This window comes from Eublepharis macularius, chromosome 17 (assembly GCF_028583425.1).
Source record: "Eublepharis macularius isolate TG4126 chromosome 17, MPM_Emac_v1.0, whole genome shotgun sequence".
NCBI lineage: Eukaryota > Metazoa > Chordata > Lepidosauria > Squamata > Eublepharidae > Eublepharis > Eublepharis macularius.
Window position 1 is genome coordinate 10,800,931 of NC_072806.1, and position 27,715 is coordinate 10,828,645.

The 27,715-nt window shown below is 44.8% G+C and overlaps 1 protein-coding gene across 3 annotated transcripts in view; it reads right to left on the reverse strand.

Moving 5' to 3' along the window:
• The window catches only part of MEGF6 (multiple EGF like domains 6), a 182,589-nt gene that overhangs the window by 19,409 nt on the left and 135,465 nt on the right, over positions 1 to 27,715 (reverse strand). For all 3 annotated transcript variants that reach the window (XR_008598426.1, XM_055001922.1, XM_055001923.1), the window contains 17 exons: positions 26,006 to 26,128; positions 23,278 to 23,400; positions 22,920 to 23,087; positions 21,781 to 21,912; positions 18,881 to 19,009; positions 16,611 to 16,739; positions 16,305 to 16,439; positions 15,064 to 15,198; positions 10,532 to 10,657; positions 9,146 to 9,277; positions 8,889 to 9,017; positions 8,023 to 8,154; positions 7,055 to 7,183; positions 5,690 to 5,818; positions 5,433 to 5,561; positions 4,278 to 4,406; positions 3,733 to 3,861 (listed from right to left, as the gene is read on the reverse strand). Coding sequence is in view for 2 of the 3 variants with exons in the window: in XM_055001922.1 (XP_054857897.1) it covers positions 3,733 to 3,861; positions 4,278 to 4,406; positions 5,433 to 5,561; positions 5,690 to 5,818; positions 7,055 to 7,183; positions 8,023 to 8,154; positions 8,889 to 9,017; positions 9,146 to 9,277; positions 10,532 to 10,657; positions 15,064 to 15,198; positions 16,305 to 16,439; positions 16,611 to 16,739; positions 18,881 to 19,009; positions 21,781 to 21,912; positions 22,920 to 23,087; positions 23,278 to 23,400; positions 26,006 to 26,128 (2,238 nt within the window). In the remaining variant the exon portion in view is untranslated. The remainder of the gene's footprint in view (positions 1 to 3,732; positions 3,862 to 4,277; positions 4,407 to 5,432; positions 5,562 to 5,689; positions 5,819 to 7,054; positions 7,184 to 8,022; positions 8,155 to 8,888; positions 9,018 to 9,145; positions 9,278 to 10,531; positions 10,658 to 15,063; positions 15,199 to 16,304; positions 16,440 to 16,610; positions 16,740 to 18,880; positions 19,010 to 21,780; positions 21,913 to 22,919; positions 23,088 to 23,277; positions 23,401 to 26,005; positions 26,129 to 27,715) is intronic.

A 27,715-nucleotide genomic window follows, 5' to 3' on the forward strand; every position in this document is an offset into this window, starting at 1 on the left:
CCAGCAATTTCAGCAGAAATTGTGCCAGAGAAAAGGTCCAAAAAAAATTTTTTTTTGGCAACCTCAGGGATTGGGAGTGCTGACTAGGGCAGAAAGAGAGGAAGCTACAAGTAATGCAAATCACACCATGCTCTGCATAAAAGCACTCTCCCTTTAGACTTATTCGGGTGTGAAAAGCTCTCCCTTGAATAGAGCCAAACATTATTGGAAGTGTTATTCCTGGCCGCTGTCAGAAGGCTTTGGATGCCAGGACAATCTCACCACAGTCCAGGGTATTTAGCGAGACAAGTCCCGGTAATAGGGAGTTTGCTGCTGCTTCTGTCCTTGCAGAAGGAGGCGGAAGTCTTAAGCAGCAGAAAATCCACTCGTGGTTATTACTGGGCTCCTCGAATCCAGGCAGCCTGGATTTTTTATTCCAACAGTTTGCTAATTCAGCAAAATTAAGTTTGTTAACTGTTGCCCTGTTGGCCAGTTGCTCTGTGTCTTCTGGTCCTTGCAGCTATCACAGAAAGCTGCATAGGACTGGGGGATCCTTGCTGCTCCAGAGGATCCAAGTTGCAAGAGGATATGATTGCGCTGAGCATTAGGAGAAACTTCTTAACAATGAGAACAGTTTGACAATGAAGCCAGTTGTTAAGGAGAAAGGGAGACCCTCCTTGCTGGAGAAGAAGCACGGAGACCTCCAGCCTCTTCTAGAAATGCTTTAGTTAGCATGTCGAGTTTTGAACAGAAAGTTGGACTAGATGGATTGTAGAATTGGGCTTAGAAGGGTATAAGTGGTCTTCAACCAAATGGGTGGAACCCTTCAGGTGAATCATGGGCCCCTTGTGGCCCCTTCTTACATGCCCAGGGTAATGCCGACTGCCACTTGCGGTCAGGTAGCAAATTTCCCCAGGCCAGTTTGGCTAGCGATCCTGATGGTGTTTTCCCATCTTCTGGGCATGGAGCAGGGGTCAATGTGGACGTGGAGAAAGAGGTAGTTGTGAATTTCCTGAATTATGCAGGGGGTTGGACTAGATGACCTTGGAGGTCCCTTCCAACCCTATGATTCTATGAATCCCACCAGCTGGGTCTTGGCCTCTGTTGAGCTGCCATAATTTTTGCTGCTGTTTGGAAAAGCCTACTCCTAGTAGGTATACAGAGGGCCTGTGCTCCACATCCCCTGCCTTTCTGTGCATCCATGCTAGAGTACATTTGTTTAGTGATAGAACCCTGTTCTATCAAGGCTGCTGTAGGAGCCTGGAACATGAAGCTTCTAGAAGCTATTGGCAAGGTTGCCCTGCACTGACCTCTCCAGCCCTTAGGCTGTGCAACATGGCCCCATGGTTTACCATGGAGCTGGGTAACACGAAGAGGGCTGGGAGGTGTCTAGAACAGCACTGGCAGAAAATTCATACTGAATCAGACAGAACATCCTCTAGAGCTCACTGGAAGACCTAGGAAGCAGTGGTGACAATGGCAAAGAAATGTTACTTCTTTGCTATCAATTGCATCTGCCAGTTCAGGACCACCCCAGTTTTTAAAGTCCCTCTGTTTCAACAAGATGGTGAGGTCCACTGCATCAAAGGTAGCAGATAAATCCAGACTTATCGAAATCAATTTGGAGTATCCAGTTGGTGCACAATGCCACAGCTCAATTACTATCATGAGATCACCAAAGCATATATATTACATGCGTTCTACAGTCACCCCATCGAAAAGGGAAATCATGATGTCCTCAAGACCCGAGGGTCCCCAACCAGCATTACCTCCATCTTGTCACTGAGTTTTGGAATTGGATGCCATCAATATGCTGAGGACACCTAGCTGTATACCTTTCTATCAAAATCTGTTGGCAATGCAACATTGTTCCTGAGCCACCACTTGACTGCCGTGGTTAAATGGCCGAGTGAACAAATTGAAATTGAATCCTGCCACTCCATTGTCTGCCCAGGTTCAATTCAAGGTATTGACCATCGTACGTAAAGCCCTTCATAGCGTTGGGCCCTGCATATCATTTGCCTTGCATGTATGCAGGCTTTTCTCTTCTCTGCCCCACTTCCATCTTTCATAGCTGTGAGAGTGTCTGATAAAGAATTGTGGGAATGTATGAAAAGGTTTGCACCTCAAAACTGACAGACCTCAAGACTCAGAGCTAAACTACACAAGACAAACTCGAGGACACACAAGTGAAGAGAGACACAATGTTAGCCGGGAAGCGGAATTTGAATTTCACCTCTCCGCAGAGCGGACAAAGATACTTCCTCAGAGGGTTTGTTAATAATTGACAGAGCTTTCAGGGAGGCAAAGAGGAAATTAACAAACCCTCTGAGGAGCCAGCTCTGCAGAGAGAGGTGAAATTCAAACTATGCTTCCTGGCTAACATTGCGTCTCCCTTCACTTGAGTGTCCTCATGTAATTCGTCACGTGTAGTTTAGCTCTCAGGTTTGTATCAGGGATCCGGGAGAAAGCCTGCTCAGCCCAGGCTGCAGACCCAACGCAGTCCCTTGCCTACCTTCCTGGCAGTCAGGAAATGAGCTGAGAAGGTTTAGGGAAAAGTGTAGAAGGAACTCAAACAGTGCATGCTTGCTGGGTGAAAAGCTGGCCTTTTGCCCAAAGACCTCCAACAGCTTGGCACCAGTCCTTAGCCCTCCAAGATGGAACTGGAATGCAGCAAAAAAAAAAAAACAATACTGGGGCTAACTTGGAGGTTTGGCAAAATTCCCAGGGGTTGCCAGTTCCCAAGTGGGATGGGCGGTAACCCAAGCAGCATGGCTCGTGTTGCGGCATGTGACGTTGCCCCGAGGGCATGCCATGTCCACTCAAGTCTTGTTACCTGGCTCTCGCCTCAGACAGAAGGAACAAATGGCAACGATCCAAGGCAAACACAGAGAGAAGGTAAAAGTAAGGTAGATCGGCTGGCCTTCCAGAGCTTAATTCCCAGAGCTTTCCGTAAAGGGGAGGGTAATTGAAACCAGACTTGGATGATGCCAGTTGTAATCCGCAACTGGAAAGTTCCAGCCAAAGTTAGTAGGAGTGTTCAGAAATCCTTTTGGATCCTGCCTCCTGTTAGATGGATCCTGGCTCAGGGAAGTACTCGAACTATGGAGTATTCTTCTTTATTTTCAAATGTTACTCATGTGCTATCTTGAAGCACCAGCTCTGCTGTTTTGTAGATCATTTCCATTTCACCTAATTTCCCGAAAAATGTAATTTCTTTGAAGTCTATGCAAACCCTCGCTCTTTGGTGCTATGCCTGCACTGATAAGAAACACACACATACAGGTCATAGTAAGGATGCTTCCCATTCTCTGCTGATTCGAATTTCTCTCTGGATGCTGGATTCTGATTTCTCTGCCCTTATTTCTGAAGCGGAACTAAGGCATTAGGCAACTATGGCTGTTTCACTTTCCATTTCAAACATTTGTACAGATTGACGGCTGCATGTGTGACACGCTTTCAAGGTTATTTATTTGTTTGGAATCATTTCCCCTTTCTAAATTGACCTGAGTGGTTCTTTGCCTCCACACCATAGCAAAGAGAAGACTTAGAAGGGGGGGGGCGTGATTTAGAGCAGGAAAATGGAGCTCAAGCAGGAGGAGAGGTTAAATGCCCCTTCTTGCAGCCCTGCTGCTCCATTCCAGTATGGGCACTGCCTTCAAGTTAAAATGAAGCACACTAAGAAATCCATTCCCTGATTCCCTGCACAACATGTAATTAGGCCCTGAGCATCCCAGCATTTTTTCTACTTACAGCTTTGGCACTTTTCTCCTGTCCAGCCAGCACGGCAAAGGCAACGCCCCGTTTGTGGCTCACATAGTCCTCCGTTCAGGCAGCCGCAGCTTTGCTTGCAATCCATCCCGTATTTTCCTTGGGCACACTCTAAGGGAAAAGAAGCATTTGGAAAAGGCATGTGGTGTAGCCTTTCAATATTCATCTTACAAAGATAAGCAAACTAGTTGTGAAATCCTAGTCCTAGTACACTGATCATTCAATGTCTTGTCATATGGATTGTATCTACTACAGTGTACTTATTAGACGTCTTTTTGTATGAGTGTGTGTTATGTGCCATCAAGTTGCCTCCAACCTATGGCAATGCTATGAATGAAAGACCTCCAGAACGTCCTTTCATTAACAGACTTGCTCAGATCCTGCAAACTGGAGGCTGTGGCTTCTTTTATTGAGTTAAGCCATCTCGTTTTAGGTCTTCCTCTTTTCCTACTGCCGTCCACTTTTCCTAGCATTATTGACTTTTCCAGAGAATCTTGTCTTCTCATGATGTGACCAAAGTACTATACCCAGCTCACAGGCCAATCCAATCCATCCTTCAGGGCATTGACAATGACCAGTTACAGGATCGCACGTTCCACCATTTTGACAAAGACACGGCTGCCGGCAGCTTGCTCCATAGAATCCATTTGGACACCCTTGGAGGAAAAAGAAAACACCACCACCATCAGATCAGACTCAAACAGAGTCCTAAATTTTACACTGTAATGAATTTCCAGAATCCCAGTTTGACTTCAGCTAGGGTAGGATTTGATGGAAGAGAGAAACAGAAAGATGGAACCCATGTTGTCATACTAGGAATAAGAGGGTAACAATGGCAGAGCAAAATAGTAGAGTCCAGTAGCACCTTCAAGACTAACCAACTTTATTGTAGCATAAGCTTTCAAGAACCACAGCTCTCTTCATCAGAGAGAGAATGCATCTGACGAAGAGAGCTGTGGCTCTCAAAAGTTTATGCTACAATAAAGTTGGTTAGTTTTAAAGGTGCTACTGGACTCTACTATTTTGCTGCTACAGACTAACATGGCTGATTCCTCTGGATCTATGACAATGGAAAAGCAGGAAGGACTGGTGTCAGAGGTCAACATGGTTGGCCACTTGCCAAGTCCCACAGCCTGGCAGAGGTACAGGGTCATCTCCCATTTCCAAACAGAGGAATGCAAAGTGCAAAAAATTGGACTCCACATCCTTTGTCGGGGACCTCTCACAATAGCCCTAAAGTATTTCACCATTAAAATAACTCTTTTTTACCCTTCTACATCAATGGGGACTAAAAACATGTGTGAGGGAGTCACATTTTGCCCCCCTGCAGAGCAGCTCCAGTAATGGGGAAGGGGGGAAAGTAAGCTAGGGTTGGAGAGAGAAAGTGGATGCAATCAGGTCAGGAGTCACAAATGGGAGGAGATTGTCATGGGGATTGGAAGAAGGGAGCAGCGATGAGACACCCTTCCCATGAAACCCTGCAGCCAGCCCTTAGAGCAGGAAACCTTCATGCAGCTAAACAGCTGTGCTGTGACACTTCAGGGCATGGATCGAGTGGGAAAGAAATGTTGGACAATCAGCTAGGGAGACCCTGGATCAACAGGATGAGCTCTCTCTGCTGGATGAATGTGGCCAGAAAACCAGTTTGATGAACAGTAGATCAAAGCACTGGCAACCGGTACCTTGCTTGCAGGCAGCTCCCATCCACCCAGGAGCGCAGAGACATTGCCCACTGACATGGTCACAGGTGGCGCCATTGAAGCAGCTGCATTCCTGGCTGCAGTTTTCCCCATAACGGTGAACCTGGCAAGCTGTAGGGGAAGCCAAGAGACGAGAGGGAACTCTTGAACGCAAGACTGAAGTTCACTGCAGCATCTCCGAGGGACAGCTGGGCCAAGAGGGAGTCTAGCATTAAGAAGGCGTACCAGGGGTCACTTACTCTGGTCGCAGTTTGGGCCGATCCAGCCAGCAGGACAGATGCAGCTCCCTGTAACGGGATTGCAGCGGGCTCCATTCAAGCACTGGCAGGTCTCCCGGCACTCCATCCCGTAAAACCCGTCTGGACAGGCTGGGAGAAAAAGAACCCCACAAGAGACTGTTTTTGATGGAGAAAAGCCAGGCATATAATTTAGATGGTGCCCCTTTAGAGTGTCTGAATCCCTTCTTTAAAAAATCACTTTCAGAAATTTTCATAGTAAGTAAATGGCTAAAGTGAGATTTGAACAGGAGGTTTGCACGCTTCACCAAGATGCTATGCCAGTGCCGTGCCGCAGTTGTTAATATTATTCCTTCAGCACCTTCAGTGGATAATTTCCAGAACAATATAGCGTAAGAAGGTTTAATTGTATATGGCCAAAGGCCGTCACAATACAAAGTTAAAAACAGTAAAAATAGAAATCTGTCTTACAAGCATAAAATACAGTTATTAAAATAATAAAAATAGAATACAATTAAAATGGGACCTTAATAAATACCAGACAGTTATGGGAAAATTAGGTTTCTAAGGAAACAATCTTGGCCCTAATCTTTTTTGCAGCTAAGGCAAACAGGGATAAGAACAATATAGCAAAAATGGACAGATCCAAATTTACACAGGGAGGCAACAGATGGAGAGGAAAGAGGACAGAAGATACAGGAGGTGTCATTTGAGCCTATCTGAATTGCAAAGATTCTGGACAGAGAACTAGTTTTTAATCAGGGAGCAGAGAAAACCAAGAGCTGTTCAAGAAAGCTTCTTTAACTTCTCTTTTGATGGTTTGGAGGTATCGGTAGGAGAAGATTCATTCATAGCAAGGGTACTGCCAGGTCAAGAAATATTGCCTTGTCATGAACTAGATTCATAATGTATGTCTCAATATTATAAAACTTAATTGGCTATAATGTTCACTGTGTGATCCCTGATTGGCTAAGGCCATCATTCACAGGAAGAAGCAGAGGCAATGTGGAAAAAATGGCACCAAGGCAGGGGCCAACTGGGCAACAAACAGCAAGCAACAAAAAATGGAGAGCAACAAAAGGGGATCAGAGAACACCTCATATCTAAACTGTTAAAAAACTGAGCAAAGAGGGAGGATTAGAGAACATTCCCCCTTTCCAGGGAACATTAATTTCACACTCAAAATGTTTGTGGGGGAACATCTGGCACAGGTTGCCTTTTCCTTTACCAGCTGCTGCAAAACAATTTACAGCTGAGTAGGGGAAAAGAAAGCAAACTCGCCTCAGTGGGTAGTAAAAAAACGCAGGATATGAGCAGACAAAGGCTTCAAGCCTCAGCTCACAAAAGAATACCATTTAAGTTACTTACGGCGCTCACAAAAGGTCCCTCTCCAGCCTGGAGCACAGGTGCAGGCCCCGCTGACGTGGTCGCAAGCGGCTCCGTTGTCACACTGGCAGCGGTGCCGGCAGTTTGGGCCAAAAGCTCCTTCGGGGCACTCTTGGGAGAAAACAAAAGGAACGGGAAAGAAAGGTCACAGGAAAGAGGGTTGGGAGGCAGCGTTTACAGGCTGCGAAGTCACGCGTGTCTAAGGAGGTTGTGGGTGTCTGGCAGGCAACGATTGTTCTGGGGCCTTGGCAGCTGCTCAAAGGGCCGGCTGCTGATGCTGACCCTGTGTCCTTGCGTGTTAAGATCGTCTGGGTAGGGCCCAGCACTGGAGATAGGGTGGCCAAGTCCAAGTTGGGAAATTCCTGGATATTTGTGGGTGCAGCCTGTGAGGTTTGGGAGGGGTTTAGGGAGGTGACGGACCTCAGCCGGGCATAATGTGGTAAGAGTTCATCCATAAAAGCTGCCATTTTCTCTAGGGGAATTGATCTCTATAGGGTGGAGACCAGTTGGAATTCCAGGAGATCCCTGGGCTGTAACTGGAGGCACTCTGAAGTTATGCTTGTGACTCATTGAAAGGTCCCAGTCTTGCTTTCTCTGTTGCTTTCTCAGACATTCATAACATTCATAACATTTACATCAGCACCAGGGCTTTTTTTCAGCAGGAATGTGGTGGAACGGAGTTCCGGAACCTCTTGAAAATGGTCACATGGCTGGTGGCCCCGCCCCCTGATCTCCAGACAGAGGGGAGTTTAGATTGGGTAATCTAAACTCCCCTCTGTCTGGAGATCAGGGGGCGGGGCCACCAGCCATGTGACCATTTTCTCCAAGGGCAACCCACTGAGTTCCACCACCTCTTTTCCCAGAAAAAAAGCCCTGATCAGCGCACACTTGGTGCACAACTGGATCAACAGAACAATCAGTGGGGAAAGACCTTAAAGTTGTGTACTCACTCTGATCACAACGGCGCCCCGTGTAGCCAGCTTCACAGATGCACTTTCCTGTCACAGCATCACAGTTCCCATCACTGTTGCTGCAGTTGCAAGCATTAACACAATCCGGACCCCAATGGCCAACGTCACAGGCTGAAACCGTGTTACAAGAGCCGTTGCATTATTTTTATTTCTCCAAGAGGAAAAGGGAAGCTTCCGTCATCTATCTAGGACATTTTTATCCCACTCTTGCTCAGAACAGTTCAGAACAGGGTTCATGCTTCTCCCATTTTATGTTCAGAATCACCCTGTAAAGTAGGTTAGGCTGAGAGTGTGGGACTAGCCCAAGGTCACCCAGTAACATTCCATGTCTGAGGGGGATTTGAACCTGACTCTCCCAGATGCTCTTCTTCCTTTTATTTCTTTGAAAAGTATTTGTTTTCTCCATAGGTACATCTGAGCCACCTGTTTTATAAAATAACTATGGAATGGACTGAATGTACCTTTGTTTTGAGCCGGCAAAAAAACCCTTCTTTTAGTATGTATCAAGTCAAGAGGGACACATGGAAGTCTTTCAGTACACCCACCCTAATTCTCCATCATACTGACACAAGGAGCCATGTGATGGGTTAGGCGATTGATATGGCAGGGGGAAGGAACAACACAGGTGCACGGGGAGGCGAACCAGATCTTGCCTTCTTATGGGGAACAGCTGCTAGGATTTCCAAAAAACAGAACTGAGTCAATGTGAAACTGTCTCATGAACGCACTTTTAGAGAAAAACTCTTGGGCAGAGGCCACAACAGTGCCCCACAATGCAGACCTTAGATGAACGGGGAATGCCCCTTGCATGTCAGAGAGAGAGAATGAGAGAGAGGACACACTACCTCTTTGGCAGTTGTAGCCGGTCCAGCCCGGGGCACAGCTACACTTCCCCAGCTCTGGGTGACAGTAGCCTTCGTTCCCACAGTTGCAACGCATTTGGCAATCCTGCCCAAACCAGCCAGGGGGACACACTGCAAAGTGAAAAAGCGTGAAGCTGTTCATTACCGCCCCATCCATGGGCATGGAGCTGTACGAGGCCATGCCTCAAAGAGCATGCGATTTAAAAGGTGACGTAACAGAGACAACTAAAAGGATTTACCGTCTTGGCAGCGGCTGCCTGTGTATCCGGGAGGGCATACGCAAACACCTGTGGTAGGGTCACAGCGAGCTTTATTTGCACACTCTGGGCAGATTTCCTGACATCCCTGTCCCCAACGACCTTCAGGGCAATCTGAATCAATCAATCAATCAATCAATCAATCAATCAATCAATCAATCAATCAATCAATCAATCAATCAATCAATTACCTTTATTGGCATTAGAAATAATAATAGTCTACAGTCGGGCAATCTGAATCATAGAAGAGAGAGGCAGAGAAATGCTGGAGATCCAGCTTGGCAATGGCTTCTGGTTCTCCCCATACTAGAGGATGGGCAAAGCAGTGGGGCCTTGATGAATCATGGCCAAATCATGGCTCCCCTAGCTAGCCTTACTTTTAAAAAATGAGTAGCCAGCGGGACCCATGCAATCTGGTAATTCCGGCACTGCTGCCTGCCTTTTCACATTTCATCAAGGCAGTGCCCAGACTCGCACAGTGCTTGCACAGTGGGTGTGATCCCACACAGCTGTGATCTGGCCCCCCTCTTTCCCTGGTGCCATATCTTTGAGGTTTCTAGCAGCAGGAAAAGACCTAGTTATTTTTCCAGGCCTGTTAATACTGGCCCGTGTTTTCTTCCTATTTTTCATTTATTTTATTCATTTATTTTTCATTTATTTTACTGCTGGCCTTCTAAATTTACTTTTAGGCTTATGTTTATCCTGGCTTATTCTAATTTATGCCACTGTTTGCTTATACTGTTCTTTTATACTTTTACACAGTTTTCTGTCACTCTGCTGTTTTATGCTTTTTATGCAGCTCTACAGTTTTATGTAATTTATGTTGTTTTAATGTTTTATATTTATATACTTTACCGCTACTTTCCTCTCCCCATCAGTTAACAATGAACACATATATGTTTTAACTTTCGTGTTTAGTATTATTTTAATTTAAATATTTATGGCCTGCTTTCATCCTCGGCAAGAATCCAAAGCAGCTTACAATTTTCCCCTCTTCCAGTTTATCCTCACAACGACAACCTTGTGAGATGCATTAGGCTGAAAGTATATGACCGGCCCAAGGTAACGCAGTGAGCTTCCATGGAAGAGCGGAGATTCAAACTCACGTCTCCCAGATCCTAGTCTGACAATATAATCATCACATCTTGCAGCTGAGCAACAAGTTATTTTTCATGCCCATGTCTACCTTCCAACCTCCTGATCCACCTGCAAGGGAGCCAAACAGTTTAAGAATCGCAACTTCAAAAGCTGCACAGCTGGTGTCCACGAAACTCTGCACTTCCATGCTGAGCAACGCTCCACTGCCTTCTGTCTGCTAAGCAGCTGTCAGGTTCTGAGAGCCAGACGTTTCAAGACTTTCTTACTCACCTTGGCCACAATCTACTCCAGTCTTCCCAGCCACACACTCGCATTTCCCTGTGAACCGGTCACAAGGTGACCCACTACAGGAACAGGCCTTCAGACAGTTCACCCCATATTTCCCTTTGGAACATTCTACAAAGTGAAATAATGGGAGAGGAAACAAGAGTGAAAAACAGTGCATTGTTAGCCAAAGAACAACCAAGCTTAATAGTCAAATTTCCCATTGATAAGAGGTGCCGCTCTCCTCTCTCCATGATGTTGGGTTACCATTAATCAAAATGCCCCCCACCCCCCCAATTTCACCCTACTGATTTCAGGCTGTGAAGTTGGGGGACATTTCAGTGATTTGGGGAGTATGAGTAGTCATGGTTCCTTGCTCTTACTAGCTGTAGGTAGGCATCATTCGTTCCTCTATTATTTTATCCTCAAGATGCCTGACACTGGCCAAAGAGATGCAGCTATCTCAAAGACTCCAATTGGTGCAAAATGCTGGGATGTGACTGTTATCAGGAGTGAGTAGGAGCATGAACATCAGCCCTATTCTGTAGTCAGTCTACTGGCTACCTATCAGCTACTGTGCTCAGTTCAAGGTATTGGTTGTCACGTACAAAGGTCTTCTCGGCTTTGGCCCGGTGTACCTACAGTACTTCCTCCCTCCTTATGTTCCTCCACAGCAACTTTGCTCTTCCAAACAGGGTCTCCTGCAGGTGCCACCCTGCACATGGGTAAAATCAACAGCAGCCCGTGCGCGGGCTTTCTCTGTGGTGGCTCCTACCCTGTGGAATGGCCTGCCTGAGATAAGGAGAGACCCTACTGTCCTGCAGTTTTCTGCAAACAATGCAAAACTGAATTATTCAAAAAGGCTTTTGTATTGTAGGGACTGGGTCTCAGATGCTTTGCATGCTTAATGAGTTAGGGACCGTAGACTTTACCCATAGACTTCACCACTGTGTTGCCTTATGTGCTATCTGTTGCTTTAAATATGTGCTCCTATACCAGCCCTAGAAGTGCTTACGTTCTGTTTCAGCATTTCTTCAACTCCGTCTTGGATTCTTGCTAATGTTACGTCTTTGTAAACTTGCGCTTATTTACCCTATGACATTGTTTATGAAACTGCCCTTGATACTGACTGTACTAATCTCACGCTGTGTAGTCCGCCTTAGATCTCAGTGAGAAAGGTGGACCATCAATGACATAAATAAATATATAAATAAATAATATCCAAAGCGGCTTCTGCGTCAGGACAAAAGAGCAACGAGTGCGAGACAATATGGTGCCCAATGGCAGCAGGCGGCATCACCGCCACCATCCCCAGGATCACAACCGGCAATAGTGGCAGAGGTCCGGATGCGGGGAGGGCAGTTTTCAAATTTCTATTGAATTGCTGTTTCTCACAATGCTGTAAGAAAAGTGATAAATAAATCATCATGTAGGCCCCAGAAACCTAATTACAGGATTCCTTGTTTGGGCCATTAGCAGAATCTATTGTTAGGCATAGGAAGCGTGATTATAGGTGGTTGTGAGCTGGTTCTGCTGGCTGGTGTGTGTGCAAGAGAGAAAATAAATCATACACTTGCATTATATTTAGAAAAGAAATAAGAGTTCTTTATTGCAGGAACTCCATACTCTGATAGGAAAGGAGGAGAGACGGATCCTAACTACCTCTCTAGTCTAAGGATGGGCATGGATGGCAGGGCTAGGCCTGCATCCGTGCTGCCAAGATGGAGGGAGAAGAAGGAGAGAGGTGTTGCCTGGAACAAAGCCAGGAAGAGGAGGAGGGAGAGGGAGGAAGTCAGGAGGAGGAAATCCTGAGAACAGCAATCTGCATATTAAAAGACAGTCAGAGCAGTGAACAATAGTAAACAATAAACAGAGTGCCCCTGACCTCTCTATCTTTCTAACTCTTTGGTTTGTCCCCCTCTGAAACTTGAGGAGAGAGACAGCGCTGGATCCTCCTCTTCCAATAAAAAGGCCTAGAAGTGATCAGAATACATGCTGAAAAGCACCTACCACTTTCTATTTTTTCCAGCACACTGTAAATACGTTCACATGTTTTGACATACTTCTTTGCAGCACCAGTTTTCTCGTTCTTTGCCATCGCTGCCCTCAGTCTCATTGGGTCTCGTTATGTGGCTGGCAAGCACCCATGGTTCTATCAGTGCTTTGGGGGGTGGGGTGGATTCTATAGGGTTATATCTCACTGAAGTCCCTCCCCTCCTCAAACCCTGCGCTCCCCAGGCTCCACAAATTTCTCAGCCCTACCCAAACAGCACAGAAATAATTTCAGCCTCCCTGTGCCCTCCACTCCATGGTCCCAATCCAAATTGGAGCCCTGTACACTTGGGAAAAGAGTTCCCTGGGGCCTAACTGTCTCCATCACGGTAGGCTTGAGTGAACCCAAATCGTAAGGTGTAGTTTGTCCCCAATGCAAAGAGCAGTGTGGAGTGGATGAAAAAAAATACACATTACACTTGAAAGGGAAAAGAGAGAGAGAGAGAAGGAAAATCCTCATGGCACTGAAGCAACCAGTTGGCTCTTCCATCACTTGATCGAGGGGGAGTCTGGTGGGAAAATTGCATCTGATGAAATGCTGGGGAGGCACCCCCCCCCCATGTGCTTAAATGCCCTTGTGCAATCCTCTACCCATGAATGCCCAACTGGGCAGGGTATCTTGTTGCACATCCTCCCGTGAGCTGCAGTATAAACCTCCCTCCACCATAAGAGGAAGGAAAAGTTTGGTGATCGGTTCAGCTGCACTGAAGGCTTTACTGTTAAACAATGCAGTGCAAGCACATACAGGTTCTGCACAGACTGAGTTTTGCCCCACTGCCAAAATCTTCAACTCCATTTGGGCCCTTCGGGATATCCCTGCACTTGGAACCATTCTGCTCATAAGCTGCTACGTTGGAACTCTGCTCGAGATGATCTAAACAAACTGATGCAAACACAAGGATTTGAAAGAAGTCGAGGTTGGAGGGAAGAGATGCACACCGGTACAGATTAAAAGCAACAACAGCATCGATTTTGTGCATTCTTTCCTTTGTGCTAATTGGTGACAGATGCAAGTCTTCATTTTTTTAAATAGGTTCCAGATTTTGTATAGAAGTCCAGAGCTCAATATTGCCATAAAAATGTACATTATTTCCTGTAAGCCTTTCCTGGGGACTTAAGACTCCGCCACCTTTTTTCATGCCTTCAACCCCCACCCCCAAATCTGCCCCGCTCCATTAGCCAAATTGCTCCAGTGTGATGCTCCACGAAAGAGTGGGAATCAGAAGGGATTTCAGAAAGGGCTCTTTCTTTTTATTATGTAGGCCCAAACAATGCAAGACGCCAAAAGTTTGTCATCAGATCTCCACATGTTTTAATTTTTTTATGAAAAATCAGCTGTAGAAGGGACTTCAAATGTTCCTAGTTTTGTTGGGAGAGTGGACAATTAACCCTTTTCTCAAACTAAATTGCCCACATCTTCATAGCTGCTGGCTGCCCTACAGCAGAAAGACTGAACTCTCCCCTTGCCACTGTCTCAATTCAATCCGATTCTTCCTTGGCTACTTATGAATAAAAATGAAAATTCTGTTCATGGATCTCCCCTCATCTTGTGTGTTTTAGATCTGAGAGGTGGGATTTCTCTCCCATGGGGCAAAAAAAAAATCTTATGGAATTGCTGCAGTAATGCAGAGGGGAGGGGGACTGAAATTAATTGGGATCACAGTGAACAGGATAGGCTGCACCTGAGAAAACCCAGTACCACACCTTGAGTGATGAGAGAGAGAGAGAAGAAAGAAAGAAAGAAAGAAAGAAAGAAAGAAAGAAAGAAAGAAAGAAAGAAAGAAAGAAAGAAAGAAAGAAAGAAAGAAAGAAAGAAAGAAAGAAAGAAAGAAAGAAAGGGCTCTGCTGTGTATACAGTTTTAAAAATGCTTCTAGTGAAACTACAATTAAGAAGGGATGGAACACAAAAGAGAGTGAAATTCCAGAACAATCAAAAGAAACACAACAGGAAATCCATTTGTTTGAACTGTGTCCACAAATCTCTCCAGAATAAAAATCTAGATTCACAACCTTGGTCAGAGTGGGAACTCTCATTTATTTATCTGGTGTCCAAAGTGTTTGAAGGAGTGAGGTCAAGAGCAGAATATCCCACAGTGTTTGAAGTAGGCTAGGATGCTAACTTTCCCCTGAAGATAGTTTCAGGTGAGGAACTGTGTTGATCTGTGTAGAACATCAAGATTCGAGTCTGGTAGCACCTGGAAAACCAACAAGATTTTCAGGGGGTAAGCTTTTGAGAGTCAAAGCTCCTTTGGTTCAGATGCCAACAAGGTATGTGATGAAGGGAACATCGACTCCCAAATCATGCTGGCCTTCGGGGTGCTACAGGACTCAAATCTTTCCGCTGAGTTCATGAAGCCAGCAAAACTCTCATTTCCCCATGGGGGAAAAGTGCTTTCTGAGCAACTCTGAAAAGCTCTTCACCTCAGCAACCCCACTCCTAACCCAGCAAATGTTTGGTTGGTCAGCATTTTGCACACAGTCCATACCCTGACTGCAGTTCTCTCCGTGGTAGCCTGCAGCACACTCTCTCTGACACTCTCCAGTCACAGGGTCACAAGGAGCCCCAGAGGGACAATCACATTTGCTCCGGCAGCCAGCACCGTAATGGCCTGAATCGCATTCTGAAAATAATGAGAGAAAAAAGGCAGCATCAGCTATTCAGTCCAAGGATGAATCATCTGAGAAGAGGCTATCTAGAACAGTGCTTCACTCGTAGAAGGCCTTGGGCTCAGGTCAAAGCACCTCCAGTGTTTAAAATATTATCTGGTAGCAACGCCAAGAAAGGGGCTTCTGTCTGAAGTCTTAGAGACACACTGTCAATCAAATTAGACAATGCTGGGAGAGATGGATAACAGTGAAATTTTGTAGAAGACAGCCGCAAATGTTCCATATTATTGATGAACATACATTGCACGCAGAAGGTCTCTGGTTCAATTCCTGGCATCTGCAGTTTCATATAGTGGGTTCTGGGGCAGACTTCGCCCTGAGACCCAGAAGGGCATCTGACACAGAAGGCCTGAGGTCTAGAACACTGGTTACAGGTAGCTTCATGAGAGGATACAGAATACATTATTTGCACTGATGGTCCACACGGAAGGCATGTGAGGTGCTGAATGATACCAGATAGCTAGATGAACTAACTGCCTCAGATGTCCATACACTTCCAAGGTCGCTTAGAAGAAGCGAAGAGAATCCTGTCCAAATGTTAGCACAAACTCACTAGCTGGCCTTAGGCCAAGCCACTCTCTGTCAGCCTAAGCCCCCCACCCCCTGCACTGCACATCTTGGGATAAGAATACCAGCCTACTTTACTGGGGTGCTGTAATGCTTGTGGCAAAGTAATACGTGTGAATCAACACTTGCAACTGTCAGGAGGGTTGGAGGCAGGGATGCAGTGTGGGGGCAGCTGTGTGAGCGAGGCGACATCAGTTCCAGGGAAAACTCAGAAGTGATGGTGGGCAACTCTAGGAATTGCTGGAAACTCCATGGTAAAACCATGAAGTTTCCAGTGATGCCTAGAGCTGCCTGCCATCACTTCCAGTTTTTTCTCCAAAAGTGATATCATAATGCTTGTGACACTACCATATTTCCTTCTGCTGCCTCTTGGAGTGGCGGCAAACAACGGGAGCTCTAGACAGGGGATCCCCCACCCAGGGCTTGACAGCCCTAACAACTACCCTTGGATCTACTCCCCTGACACAGAGGCAATCTTAGAGGAGTAACTCACTTGTCTGGCACTTTCTTCCATGGTAACCCGGTTTACACAAACAGGTGCCATCTTTCTTGTCACACTCCTTGCTGTTCTGCTGCAAGCACTGGCATTCCTCGGAGCAGCCAGCACCGTAGGCCCACTTTGGGCAAGCTAGCATTGAGGAGAGAGTGGAGAGAAACGAAAAACAGAAATGGGCTGAAAAAAGAAATGCATCTTACAAAAAAAAGAAACATGTCTTACACGACAGCCACAAAAGCCAAGAGGATTCCACAGCTACACCCCCGCCCCCCACTACAGAAAGGAATGACAAAACTGGTTTACCTAGATGACAGTATCGCCCATACAAGCCAAGATCACACAAGCAAGCCCCATAAATCCGGTGGCAGCGCCCCCTGTTGGCACAGTTGCATCTCTTCCTGCAGTGCTTCCCAAAAAACCCTTTTGGGCAGCCTGAAAAGAGATATAGGATTGGGGTACAGGTTGGTAAAACCAAAAAGGCGTTAGTTTTGAGCAGGACTTTTTTCTGGAAAAGAGGTGGTAGAACTCAGGACTGCACAACGACGTCACTTTGGGTCAGCTGGAACAAGTGGGGAGTTTTTTAAAGTTTAAATTGCCCTCGGTGAAAATGGTCACATGGCCGGTGGCCCCGCCCCCGATCTCCAAACAGAGGGGAGTTTAGATTGCCTTCCGCTCCAGCGGCATGAAGGGCAACCTAAACTCCCCTCTGTCTGGAGATCAGGGGGCGGGGCCACCAGTCATGTGACCATTTTCAAGAGTTGCTGGAACTCCATTCCACTGCGTTCCAGCTGAAAAAAAGCCCTGGTTTCGAGGTTGTGACACAGGCCTACTGGTACTATGAACGTGGTACATAACGTGCTCACAAAATGAAATTCATCTTGCTCATTAACGGCCCATTTTTCTCTCAAGGTCTACAATCAAGGAACCTCATTGTTTGATCCTTGCATCAGGTTTTCAGAGGCATGCTGCTTACGTACATTAAGGTTCCATTTAGATACTATGGTTAACAGCCATTGATAGGCCCGTCCTTCATGAATTTTGTCTAATCTCTCTTTAAAACCATTTTATGCAGTGGTCTTCTCTATCTCTTGTGGCAGCAAAATCCATAAACTAATTATACTCTGCGTAAAAGGCTTTCTTTTGTCTGTCTGCCCTGAATCTACAGTCCGTCTATTTTTCTGGAAGCGACTAAGTTCCAGTATGTCAGGAAAAGGGGATCTATTTTTTCTACAACATGCATCATTTTATAAACCTCTATAATTTTACAAACCTCCCTATCATCTTTTTTCCCCTCTCTAAACTTTAACAAAATTAAAAGTTTCAAATGCTTTAAAATCTTTTCACGAGAATTATCCCTACAGAAACGTCCGCAGGGGAAGGGATAAGGGTTTTTTTTGCACACCCCTGTAAATAATTCCATCTGATAACTTACAAGGGATGTTTGAATGGCTAAAGGAACAAAACCGTTGCCTCTCCGTGCACATTACGGTGTGCTAACGTTATACAATGCAGCACATGCCAATTCTATGGTGTCAGCAGAGACTGCAGTTAGCCACCACAAGCAGCGCCGGTGAAGCCTTCTTCCATCAGATAAGAACATCAGAGGGCCTGGGAGCAGGAAGGCCTATCTGGGCCAGCGAGCCAGGTTTTAATTTTGTTTATCTAAACAGTACCTTCCTGTACGTTCTTACCAGGCCCCCCTAACCCTTATACACAGATGCCTTCCCAAGGCAAAAAAACTTTGACATATCAACTGCCTCTTGAACTCATTTTTACTTTGCTTGAACTGCGTTTCCTAGCAAATCGGTTCCATATGTTCCCAAACATTTGTGTGAAGTCACCTTAATGGATTTCATTATTTACTTCTCGTTTTCCGAAGTTTGGGGGATCACATCCATCACACATGGTGAATTTTAGGAGTGGGAGCAGGGAAAACTTTGATAGCTGTCATTTCGTGGCACGAAAAAGAAAAGGACCGATGGGACTGTCCATAGATAAAGAACCCAGAGACTTGGGAGAAGATGGCTGCTCCGCTGCAGAAGCACACGGTGGCATTAGGCCAGATGAATGTGACCGTGGTTCCGAATCACTGGACTTTTAAACCTGGCTCCCCACAACCATCACGTAACACGGAATTGTATTTTATGTAGCATTTATACATGAGTATTGCATCGATGTTTTCCACAGAGAGCATAGAGTCCTGCAGTTGAAAGGAGCCCTATAGACCATATAGTTAAACCCCCTGCAAGATGCAGGAAATCCAAAACTAGAATATCCCTGACAGATGGGAGTTCTCCTGCCTGAAGATTTCTAAAAAAGGACACCCCCCCCACCCCCCTACGTAGCAGGTTCCATTGCTGAACCACTTTCATCATTTGGAACTTTCTCCTAATGTTCAACCTAAGTGTCTCTTCTGATAACTTAAGCCCATTAGATCTAATCATGCACTCCCAAAGAGATTACAACAACTCTAACAGCCTTCTAAATCTCTGATTCCCCGGCCTTCTGGGGATACGTAAAGTGCGACCCCTCCCCTCCCATTACTAGCAGCAGATCAGAAGTCTCCGGCTTACCATCCTCACACATCTCTCCACTGACTCCAGGTGGGCAGCGGCAGGCCCCAGTCACCGGATCACACGTTCCTCCATTTTGGCAGAGGCAGGTAAAGCTGCAGTTCCTGCCAAATGTGCCTTCCGGGCAGGCTGTAAGAAGGGAAAGCAAGGCAGATGAAGAACACTGAGGCTTGCAAGGAAGATGCAGGGAGGCAAAGGAGGAGAGCGGAAAGGCCTTGATGGATGAGATCAGAGCATGATCACCCCACTCCTCTGCTTCCATTGGTGGCTCAGAAGATCACAAGCAGAGGAGTGATGACTCTTCCCTTTGTTGGGTGTCATTAGCACCTATTATTTTAGAGGTACGCCTCATCTCTGACCTGGATATGCCAGGCAAGCCCGATCTTGTCAGATCTCAGAAGCTAAGCAGGGTCAGCCTTGGTTAGTAACTCCAAAGAAGATCAGGGTTGCAGAGGCAGGCAATGGCAAACCACCTCTGTTAGTCTCTCACCTTGAAAGCCCAAGCACAGGTCGCCATAAGTCAACTATGACTTGACGGCGCTTTCTACCATCACCACACCAACTCTGAATATTCTTGGCTTTCAACTCATTGTTAATCCTGGGCCAACCAGGACAGCCTGGACAAATATCTGGCTGGCTTTGTCAGAACGGACCTGGACCGTGAAGAGCACGCAGCTGGATGACCCATGAAGACCCTATCCGTCTCTGTGCCTACCACTAGTGATGAAGAAGGATAGATTTTCCTTCTATTGCTTTCTTCCTTGACAATGATGCTGTTGCCCCAAGCAAGAGATTGGATCAGTGATCCACGTTCTCTTGATGTTTGTGATCCTGGAAAAATCATATTGTACAAAAATCTAGGAAATGCCATATGTAGTACAGTGGCTTATTCCATGGGGCTGTGGCAGTTTTAGGACTAACAGATTTATTTTGGTTAAAAGTTCCATCCACTTCCACAGATGCATGAAGTCCTTATCCCCAGTCGGCAGAAGCGTTGGCTAAGTGTATGAGCAGTGAGCCAGAACATCATCATTTCCAAATCTTATTTTGTTATGATGTGACCTTATGCTAGCCAATATCTGCAATATGAGAGAATAGTAGACCAACTTTACAAGACCTTTTGTAAGAATGAATTAAATAATGACTTACTTAAAACCCTGTGGGGCATGTTTTAAATACTGAAGGTTTCAAGTTCAGTCCTTAGCCTCTTCACTTGAACGCATACATGAAGCTGCCTTTTACTGAATCAGACCTTAAGTCCATCAAGGTCAGTACTGTCTGCTCAGACTGGCAGCAGCTCTCCAGGGTCTCAGGTAGAGGTGTGTCACATCACCTACTACCTGGTCTTTCTACCTGGAGATGCCAGGGACTGAACCTGAGACCTCCCGCATGCAAATGAGATGCTCTGGCACTGAGCCAAAGCCCCTCCCCTGAAAGGACCTCAGGTAGCAAGAAAGATCCGGTTGTGCCTGAAACTGTGAAAAGCTTTGCCAGTCAAAGTAGATAATATTGCACCAGGGGACCAAAGCTCTGGCTTGATATCAGGCAACTTTGTATATTTGCATGTTCACTGATAATAAATATGGTTAATATGTTTGTCTGAAAGCAGACCACTCGACTAGCCATGGACAACCCATCACGTCGTCAGGTGAAATAGCAGTATGAAATTGGCTTGTTCACTACGGTTATTCTTAATTATGGTTTCATGTGACGTATGGCTGATGTGAAAGCTGTACAAGAGAAGGTAATCAAACCAGCATTTGCTGAAGCAAGCTGTGTGTGTCTGTTATGGCAGCCCTATGAATGAAAAACCTCCAAAATGTCCCGTCATTAACAGACTTGCTCAGGTCTTGAAAACTAATGGCTGTGGCTTCCGTTATTAAGTCAAGTCATCTCATTTGCAGTCTTCCTCTTTTTCCTACTGCAGTCCCCTTTTCCTAGCATTATTCACTTTTCCAGAGAATCTTGTCTTCTCATGATGTGATCAAAGAATGAGGGCCTCAGTTTTGTCATTTTAGCTTCTAGTGAGAATTCAGACTTGCAGGGATTTAAGTAACCATCTGCAATTAAAATAAACCATGGTTCTAAGTTTTCTGAACTGAGCCTATGTATCTGAAGGACACAGAATCTTCTGAAAGGGCTATATTATTATCTGTCTTTTTAAAAAAAAATTGCATGGTGTTTAACCCCCTTAAAGACAGAAAAGCACTGAATACAGCATAATGCTGCTTAAATCTAAAGCATGCCAAATTTTCAAAATTTCAGATTTTAAAGCAAGTGAAGATTTTCATGAAAGCTAGATTCAGAGAACAGAAGCCTTTCTTTTCCAAAATGGAACATCAATTAATAAGAGGAGAGGGGCGTGAGTCACTTCTGCCAACACAGCAAATAGGCCATAGAGGAAAAATCTCTCTTCTCTCAAGACTGCCAATAGCTTTTGGGTCAGGCATTGAGCTGGAAGACAGAATCCCAAAGATTCCCATTAGTACCTTAAATAGTTAATTAGCCTTTAGGCATAAAGCATTTCTAATTCACCGTCGATAGGTTTATAACTTTGGACTGAGTGCAAAAAGCTCAGATCTCATGCCAATTCGGCACACACATGAAAGTCCGAATCTGCAGACTGGATTCCCAAGAGGTAGATAGGGTAACAACCTTCACCCGATTTTATTGGAGATTTTGTCTGGTAACTACAGCCTTGGCTAATGCCAAGAAAAACATGGCAGAACGCAGGCTATGGGCCAATGGTGACACGTCAGGATCTCCAATGCTATTTTAATCTAGTAGGGCCCTTGACACGTCTTTCTTGAGCAGGCTTTTGGAAGGAAATACTTCAACAGGTTATAAAATACAGAATTGCCTCATTCTGGGGTTCAACTAGTCAATTCAATTCAACTCACTCTGGTTGCAGAGGATCCCACTCCAGCCATCCGGACAGTCACAGCCCATCCGGTCCTCGTTGCATGCCCCCCCGTTCTGACAGTCATCACAGGTTAGGCTACAATCATGGCCAAAAGTGTCATCCAAGCAGACTACAAGACATCAAAGGACATGTTACTGAGAGTATCTGGAGGACAGTTACACAATTCTTTAATGTGCAGATCGTCCTCATTGTCTCTGAGTGCCTAAGCATGTAGACCCAGATGTAAGTCTGACTTAACTTCAATGGGATATACTTTCTATTACCTGTGCTTAGGAATGTAGCCACAGGTCCTGTTCAGAAATCACATACAATCTTCATTCAAGTAAACTAACAGTGCAATTCTAAGAAGAGTTACTCCGGACTGGAGTAACTCTTCTTAGGATTGCACTGTAACCATGGTTAGCGTTAATCTCTAGATGCCTATTTTTAGCTGAGATTTGTTGGATCATGATCTGAAGCCATGGTTTGGAGTTGGGTTATTATATACAGTTAGTCTGAACAATGGCTTCATGTGATTTGTGAATGCAGACATCATGGCTTGTTTCTCAGCACTCCCTCCCTGGCTCAGAGAACAGATGAGATGAAACCAGCATTTTTTGCGGCAAACCAGGGTTTCAGTGATCATCTGTAAGCCAAATCCTGGTTTCCCAAATTAGCCATAATAATAACAATAACAACAACAACAACAACAATACACATTATGTCTGAACCAAGCCATGGTGTTGATCTGGTTTCCCAAATTAGCAGCAGCAACAACGACAACAATACATGTTATGCCTGAACCAAGCCATGGTATATTTTCCTGCAATGGAAAGCTGGAAACACCACGCTGGTTATTTGCATGGAAAACTGCATGCATTCTAACAGAAGGAGTTTTCAGTGTTTCAACCAGTGTTGCAAGTTGAATTAATTTTAAAAAATATATTTGCATGAGCTGATGGAAAAACCTAATTCTGTATGTTTTTTTATATTCTGCCTGAAGGATTTAGCTTTTAAAATAATATAGCATTTTGTCCCAAGAAAGACAGTGGAATAACTCGATACTCTATGATCAGACATATGTAAGATCCGCGGCAGGAGAACATTTTTTAGTCTGCACAGCTACAAAATGCTTACTGAATTTCTCAGACAGGGTGTGCTCCCCTCTGGCTTCTGCCTCCTCCTCTTCCTCATCATACTCATCATCAAAGAGCTGGGTGAGTTCATCCCGCAGGACAGCCACGTGGGGGAGGGGCCGAATGACAGGACGACGGCCATCGAGGGCCTCTATAGACTCTTCAAGTGCTATGCAAAATGCAAACCACATCTGATTAAAGCAGACTGCTCAGGGCAGGATGAGAGGCAGCAAAGTTTGGAGATTAGGAACTGGTAAATCAATCGCAAAATATAAAACCAAGTACAAAATCCTGATCATCCCTGTTAATCTGGCAATCTGTACTGGACAGCAAGTCTATATGGAAGAACAGAAACTTACAACTACAACTCCTTCGGTCGTCTTCCAGTTTGTACCCAATCTGACAGCTGCACTGATAGGAGCCCACCAGATTTTGGCATGAGTGTTCACATCCGGCATTGTTTGAAGAGCATTCATCCACATCTTTTACATGGGAGGAAAGAAAAGATGAAAATAAAAATGAGACTCCAGTTCTGGGGAAGGTTCCCCTAAAAGCATTTAATTGACTCCTGAGAAATCCCAGTTGTCATGACATTCAAAAACCTGCAGACCCTAACTTGGAATATAGAACAGCTACAATTGTAGAGGATCAGAAAACAGAAAGTTCAATCCAGTGGACCTCTCTGTCTAGTGAGGCCAGGGCCTGGCAGGATTTACTAGACAGAGATGTTCCACCAGGCGTATGGTTGTGGCTAGGCTAGGCCTCCACCAGCCTAAATAGAGGAGGAGAAGGGAAAATCAGATCCCTCCCGATTAGCAGCATCCACCATCCAGTTTTTAAATGGCAGGTTTTAAATGGCAGACGGATTGTCCCTGACTAGTTGATTGCTGCTATCTGTGTTATTTTAAACTGATATTTCTTTTTTTGATATTTCCTTTATTGATTTTAAAATTGTTTAAGGTGTAAGTTTTATTGTAAATGTTTTTTTAATTGATGTAATCTGCCCTGAGCCTGCTTGTGTGGGGAGGACAGAATAAATGTTGAAACAAACAAACAAACAAAAAATAAAAGAAGAAGACAGTTTCCTAACAAATGAAAGTTCATAATTTGCATCTTCAAATAGTCCATGAAAGATTAATCAGAGTAGATAGCCTTTGTCAGCAACCCAATATCACCATAAACATCATACACTTTAATAGGGTTGCCAGCTTCCAGGTAGTGGCTGGAGATCTCCTGGAATTACAACTGGTCTCCAGGCCACAGAGATCAGTTCACCTGGAAAAAATAGCTATTTTGGGGGGTGGACTCTATGGAATTATGCCATGCCAAGGTCCTTTCCCTCCCCAAACCCCACTTTCTCCAGGTTTCTCCATGTTTCACTCCCCAGATCTCCAGGAATTTCCCAACTTGGAGCTGGCAACCCTACACTTTAATGAGGTCATCATGAACATGTGAAATGGCCTTCTAGCAAGCCATGGTCCCTGTAGCCCAGTAAGGCCTAATCTGAACGGTAGCGTTTCTCCAGAATCTCAGAGCAAGAAAGATCTTTTCTGACACCCACTCACCAAGATCCTTCAAGTGAAGATGCCAAAGAGTGGGATCTTCTGTTTGCAGTCTACCCTTGAGACTTGGCTGCTTCCCAAATGGAGATGTTGGAAAACTGGCTCTCGTTTTCTAATCTTGTACACTTTTATCTGTTCTAGAGACCATTCAGACATTTTAAGAAAGGGTCATCAACTAGTGAACTGAACCACAACAAGTTTCAGAAATGGAGGTTTGGAAATGAATTGACAGGGTCAGAAAACAAGATCAATTTCCCCAACATCTCTGCTTTGGGGACAGGAGTACAGTGCATTCAGAAATGGAGGCAGTGGTTCAGAAATCAACCGGCCAACCGGTTGACACCTCCAGTGATAGGTATCATTTTATACCAGAATAATATTGAAGGCATTGTCAGATGTATAGTGAAATGACCATGAGAGTTTATCCACGGTATTATGTGTAAATCCTCACAACTACACATTGGCTGAATCCACGTTACCTTGGCGCGTCCCAGTGTTGCACTAAATGTTCACTAAACACCCAGAAATATGGCATCTTTCTAGCGTGATTCAGAAATCGCGCTTGAAAGATGCTATACTTCCGGGTGTTTAGCAAACATTTAGTGCAACACCGGGACGCACAGAGGTAGTGTGGATTCAGCCATTATATAAGCTATTTTAACACCAACACCTGATTTTTAATTCATTTCTAATTTAATTTTAATTATTATTGGAATAATTAATTCCTGGATGTGTGTGATTTTACATAGGATTTTAATGACCATGGAGGAAGGCCGGTATGGGCCAAAATGCGTCTGGTCAGTTTATTTTTAGATACTATTCATGATATAGTATTCATGATATAGTATTTATTTGGATGTATTTATATGGTCATTGGATTCTCCATCAATTTGTATGGAATTTTTAACATTGTGTATATTTATTAGGAGTCCTGATATTTAAACTTTTATCCCTTTAGATTTTAATGGTGTTTGTGTACACAACTTATAATAAATAATTGAAATTGTTTAACACTTTTATATGTTAGCTTAACGCTCTCAGTTTATTCAGAAATCAACCAGCCAACCTTGGAAACCTCCAAATTCTGCTTGACTACTACTGACAGACAAAAGGGCCAGCGGTGGTGGGGGCACTCCCCTGGGGTGGGTCTTTCTGAAGTCTGAAGGACGTTCAGGAAAAAAGCTGAGCTTTTTTCTGAGAATTATTCAAAAAGGCTCAAGTAGAACATCCCCTCTAGCTGTAAAAGCTGGGAACAGTTTCCCAACCATGATTGGCAGTAGTTGGCATATGATACCCCCTGCCTTCACAGACAGCATCTCATAAGTTCATCCACTTCAGCCTGCTTGGTTATGCTCATGCCAAATACCAAGGATAGGAAGTGCCTGATGCTGACCGCGTTCACAATTTCCTAGGCTGTGGATTTTCCAGAAACTGAAACAAATACAGGGATTTACAGCTGCAGGTTCTGAGTCCCATGGTGGCCTCTCTTGCAGTTACTGGAGCCCAAACGGGCCCTCCTTCCTACCGTCACAACTGCAGCCATCTGTGTTCAATCGGTAGCCGGCGTAGCAAACACATTCATACCCTCCGGGGTAATTATAACATTCCTGCTGGCAGCAGTGAGATCCAGCACTGCATTCATCTGTATCTGAAGAAACAAGGAAATAAAGGGTGTGTGTTTGCTGACATCAGAGTGGAGGTAAGGATGAGAAGATACGCATTCATTTATTTGATATCATTTTTCTTACTACCCTCCTTTTTTTCTCCAATGGGGGCTCCAAGCAGCTTGCAAAATAACCCCCCAAACAAAACCAGCACAATACTCCAACACCCTGGACTCGTCCTCAATCTACTGTCCCAGCTCACTAGGGGCCACAGATTGTAATCCATGGACTATGAGCAAAGGGCCAAGAGCCCTTTAACTCTTGCTCTTGGGTTCATGTCAAAAGACTCCTGCCTCTGCCCCTGCCCAGGCTTAAATATCTGTAAACAAAGGAGGAGGACAGAAGCTGAGCCTAGATCTCACTCAGCAGATGCAGAGGGCCCCAAACTTCCTCTGTTCTTTAAAAACCTTGCAGCTGATTCGCAAGCATTCTGCAGGTGACTGCTGATTCACAGCTCTGGGTGTGCACACAGAAAAGCTCATGCTGAAAGGGTTAACCAGTGGTAGAATGCTGAGATGGTGGAATGGGCTTGCACCGCTAAAGGCTACAGGGGGTGGACCGCATCTTTAAATGTAACTTTGCATTTTAAAAAGCTCAATTCAGACAGAAAACTTGCACTGCAGGGAGAGAGGTCCAAGCCGCTTTCGCTTTCTTTCTTTGTTGTGTTGTTTTTCTATGTGCGGGAAGTTTTTTTAAAAAAAAAATACCTAGAGAAGCATTCCAAAACTGTGATCCTCCAAGATTCTCTACCTGAAATGGTTCAGTCTATTCTACTACTTCCAGCCTCTGCCACATCATTACCCCCCCAGCAGGTGTGAACCAAAATGGGAACCACCACTAAAGATAAAAGCCGTGAGTTTCATGCACAGTCCGTCTTTCTCTCTCATCAAGACTCCAGAGTATTACAGAATTAGAAAACAAGGAGAAAGGTGATATGCACAACATGATATATATATATAAAAAACAAAACTGGATCACAAAAACTCAAGACCAATGACCTAAAAACAGTATAATACATCCAATAAACAATACAGTAAAAAAAAATCTGCCCAATATTTTTCACAGCCATTAAAACGGTGTTTTAATGTGTTAAAACGGTGTGTTGCCACCTCTTTTTACCCCTGGTAACACCTGCAAACGCGATGTCTTTGATAGGACACGCATTTTTGCTCTCAGGAGGCCAGGAAAATGTGAAACATGAGATCACATCATATATTATATAATACTGTATGTTAACTAGTGAACAGGAGCTGATAATGGGGGGCTTCTTGGATTGCAACATCAAGTTTTGGCATGAGATGCTTTGGAGGAAAGCTCACTTTAGAATTCGAATGCAAAATTGCACAAGACTTGGATTCAAAGCTTGAAATATTACGAAGAGGAAACTGCCCACATCGATTAGGCGTATTCCCCCCATCAGATAAGCAAAGAGCTTACTATTAAGGAAGCAGACTTGGGGCTTGGGAAGAAATAAGCTGAGAACTCCTTCCAGCCCCAAGGAGTCATAGATAGGGGGAAAGCCAGAAAGCCAGCAAGGAAAAACTTCAAGGTATCCTCTCAAGAAAGATCTG